Source organism: Nicotiana attenuata, unplaced genomic scaffold, assembly GCF_001879085.1.
Source record: "Nicotiana attenuata strain UT unplaced genomic scaffold, NIATTr2, whole genome shotgun sequence".
Lineage (NCBI taxonomy): Eukaryota > Viridiplantae > Streptophyta > Magnoliopsida > Solanales > Solanaceae > Nicotiana > Nicotiana attenuata.
The window spans coordinates 39,223-42,459 of NW_017676588.1; the positions used below are offsets into that span (position 1 = coordinate 39,223).

Genomic DNA, 3,237 nt, shown 5'->3' on the forward strand with positions numbered 1-3,237 from the left:
ATTTGTAGTCTATATCAGAACGAAACAAACAAAGCAGTTTTGGAGTCGCAAGATTCACATCAACTGAAATTATCTATTATATCTCGGGTAATAACTTCAAAGAAAATCACTTAACGGACAATGCTGAACATGCTAATATTCCAATGATGAGAAAAACCAGATATGCATAATTTAACATTCAAAATTCTATGATAACCAAAAGAAGAACCGTCTAGCAAGAATACCAATTACTGCAGATCGGTAAAAAGAAAAAAAAACATTATGAGATGAGGATGCTTGATTTAGTAGTAGTCTTCCTCTGCAGCCAGATATTTCATTAAAAAGAATGTGGCACCTAACTGGCTAATTGATTTAAGACTTCAGTTAAGTGTAAGAAACGTTAGAAGCACAAGATATTTTTCAAAAGTAATTTCTTAACATCATGAAAGGAAAGAATTGTAAGATTTTAAACAAAGTGTGGAAGTAGTTTGGTAATCATTGTGGATATCTATAATCCCGGGTTTCTTCATTAGTAATAGAGTTATTTAGCCATTGGAAATGTAATTTGCTGTAGTGTCTCTTTACTGTCAAACAACTAGGTTTACTTGTGATGGAAAAAGTACTTGATTCACTTGAGAAAAGGATCATAGATATTTGAGTATACTGGAAAACATACACACCCTGCAGCACAAAGACATATTAATTACAACCTCATAATTTCAACCTTTCTGGTTCGTATCTGATCGAATGATCTGCATGAAAGTCAACAAAGAACTTTCCATCATAAAGATAGAATACCGCTTCAGTGATTGTGAATGAAGCCATTGTTGACACAAAAATACGAGTAAATGAGTGTAGTTTGTACTCCCCAACCACGTTGTAGTTTTGCTAAGTAGAAAAGCTAAAATATATGATATTAAGGCTTCACTCAGAAAATTATGGAAAGATGTAGCAGGGAATTAGACCGAATTCCATGATTTGTTTAGGAGGATACAGAGCAGCCCAAGCTTACTCTCAACACTCCTTCTAAACAGTCTTCACCACCATTACATTCTTTCCACTCGTCATTTCATATAATTAATCCAACCACGATTCACTAATACATCTGCTAGACTGTCATTTGGTATACTGATTCCCATCAGCTTCCTTCAAACTCCATCATTTTCCTATTTCTTCCCTCATTCTGTTGTCTGAAATGTCTTAATTTCATTACATCTTCTTAACTTCTTTTGGGAATAAGTTCTTTCCAAGAAAATTCATTAGCTTAATTATGCCCCCTGTAACGCACAATGGTAAAAGGTAGCACTTCCCTTAGTATTTTTATCCGTGGAAGTAGCAACATGAATGAGTTGGAGGTAGGCAACCACAACCAGATTAGGAGCCCAATCCAACAAAAATACTCTCATGGAAAAAGGGAAAATTATTCCTCGACGAATAACCAATTAAGGTACATTGACATACAGTAGCACCTCACGCGAAGGTCTTCTTATCTTTTAGCAGTTACAGTGACTGAAGTATGACATTCCCAGATTCAGACTCAAAACTTTCCTCCAGTTCTTGTTTTCCCAGCAGTCTAGAGGAGGGCATAAATTTCGTGTCATCAGGACAGTCATATGATTTAAGCTCCAGAGAAGTCACAGAAAAGTGGTTGTCAAGTGAAGATATGGTTCTATTTATGAATTCTTGCCGAGATATATAATCCTTCATGCGGCAGATAAAGTCTGAATGGTCTCTTGCCTGAATAACCAGTAAGCAAACTCTCCATCAGAGACTAAAGCAAGCAAATTACTAATGTTCAACGCAAAAGTAACTTGTACAAATAAAAAAGTAGTGAAGTATCTCATGAGCCAAAATGGCATATTGTCAAGTATGAAGTAACAAATGAGAGTAAAATAGGAACAAGACTTCAGCATGAGAATATTTAACTCACTAGAAGTTCACACATAAAGACACCCTTCAAGCCAAAGAACATAGGTGTAATTATCATGCTGCAGTCTTGCTCAGCTATAAGTTGGTCATGACATGCATAATTCCATGGAGAAACCATAGCAAGACTTCACCATGAGAATATTTTATACTCAACTTGAAGTTCAAGCATAAAAGATCCCTTCAAGCCAAAGAACTTAGGTGTAATTGTATTGGAAAAAAACTGAATTTAAATATTGAAGATGACGTGTCATGACACGTGGACCGGTCAAATAGTCAAAGCGTGGTAATCAGTTAGAAGGCACGAGCAACAACAGATGCGGGAGAGAAGATACTTAAAGGCACGAGCTATTATTCAAATGAAATGAGACTCGTACCTGTTCGAGTCATTTAAAGCTCGAAGATCAGAAGGAATTGAAGACATGAATCTGATAGCGTAAAAGAGTCCAAATTCAGCATTAAATGCCAAATACGTTAGAAAATTTGTATTTAATAGGAATGATTGAGTAACGTTTCTTTTAATGTCATTTATTGCTCGTAATTGCCTCATTAAGACAAAGGCATTACACTTTCTCTTAGAATTAACTATAAAGGGAGAAGGTCTCAACATCTGTAGACACGAAATATCATTGAGATTATACTGAAATATATACTTATTCATTGCTTTATTGTTGTTCTCAAAGTCTCTCATTTATTGATTATCAATAACCCGAATTCTCTCTTAAATTCTAGCTTTAACCAAATATTCAATTTTTTGGTTAAACAAATTGGTTCCGTTACCGGGAATCTGATAATCTATTCTTTTTAAGTTATATTTTATCTGTTGTTATCATTATGTCAAACAACAACAACAACAATAACAGTGAAAATACCTTGGGAAACCATGAAAATAAAATCCATCAAAATCAAGGTGATTTACAAAACATTAACGTGGTTCCTTCCCCTTAAAATTCATCACGTCAATCTCGTGAAGGCACTCCTACTCTTGAATCTCGTGCTTTTGAACAAGAGCAATCTGAATATTTTGAAGGAGCAGATGACGCTTTACAAAAAGTAATTGATGCACGGGTTAGCAAAGCTCTTCAAGCTCTAGTTAGTCGATTACCTGTTGCACCACCCACACCTACGCCTAATAACAATACATTGGAGAATTCTCGTTCTGACCTTGTTAATTCTGGAAATGGAGGAACCCCCAGTGAACCACAGGAAGGAGAACCAGGTAATTCAAATAATTCTCATTTGCAAAATTTAGTACTAACTTTGCAGAAACAGCTTAAGGACAAATGAGCGCATCGAGCAAATCCCTGGAGTTCCCCCGTGTAATCCAAAGGA

General features: G+C 35.6%; 1 protein-coding gene across 1 annotated transcript; it reads right to left on the minus strand.

Annotated features, from left to right (window-relative positions):
• Positions 1-1,314: 1,314 nt before the first annotated feature.
• LOC109221102 lies at positions 1,315-2,105 on the minus strand. Its single transcript, XM_019385564.1, has 2 exons — positions 1,910-2,105; positions 1,315-1,716 (listed from the first exon to the last, which is right to left on the minus strand). Exons 1-2 carry the CDS (start codon positions 2,024-2,026, stop codon positions 1,480-1,482), a joined length of 354 nt encoding a protein of 117 aa, XP_019241109.1. The 5' UTR covers positions 2,027-2,105; the 3' UTR covers positions 1,315-1,479.
• Positions 2,106-3,237: the final 1,132 nt, after the last annotated feature.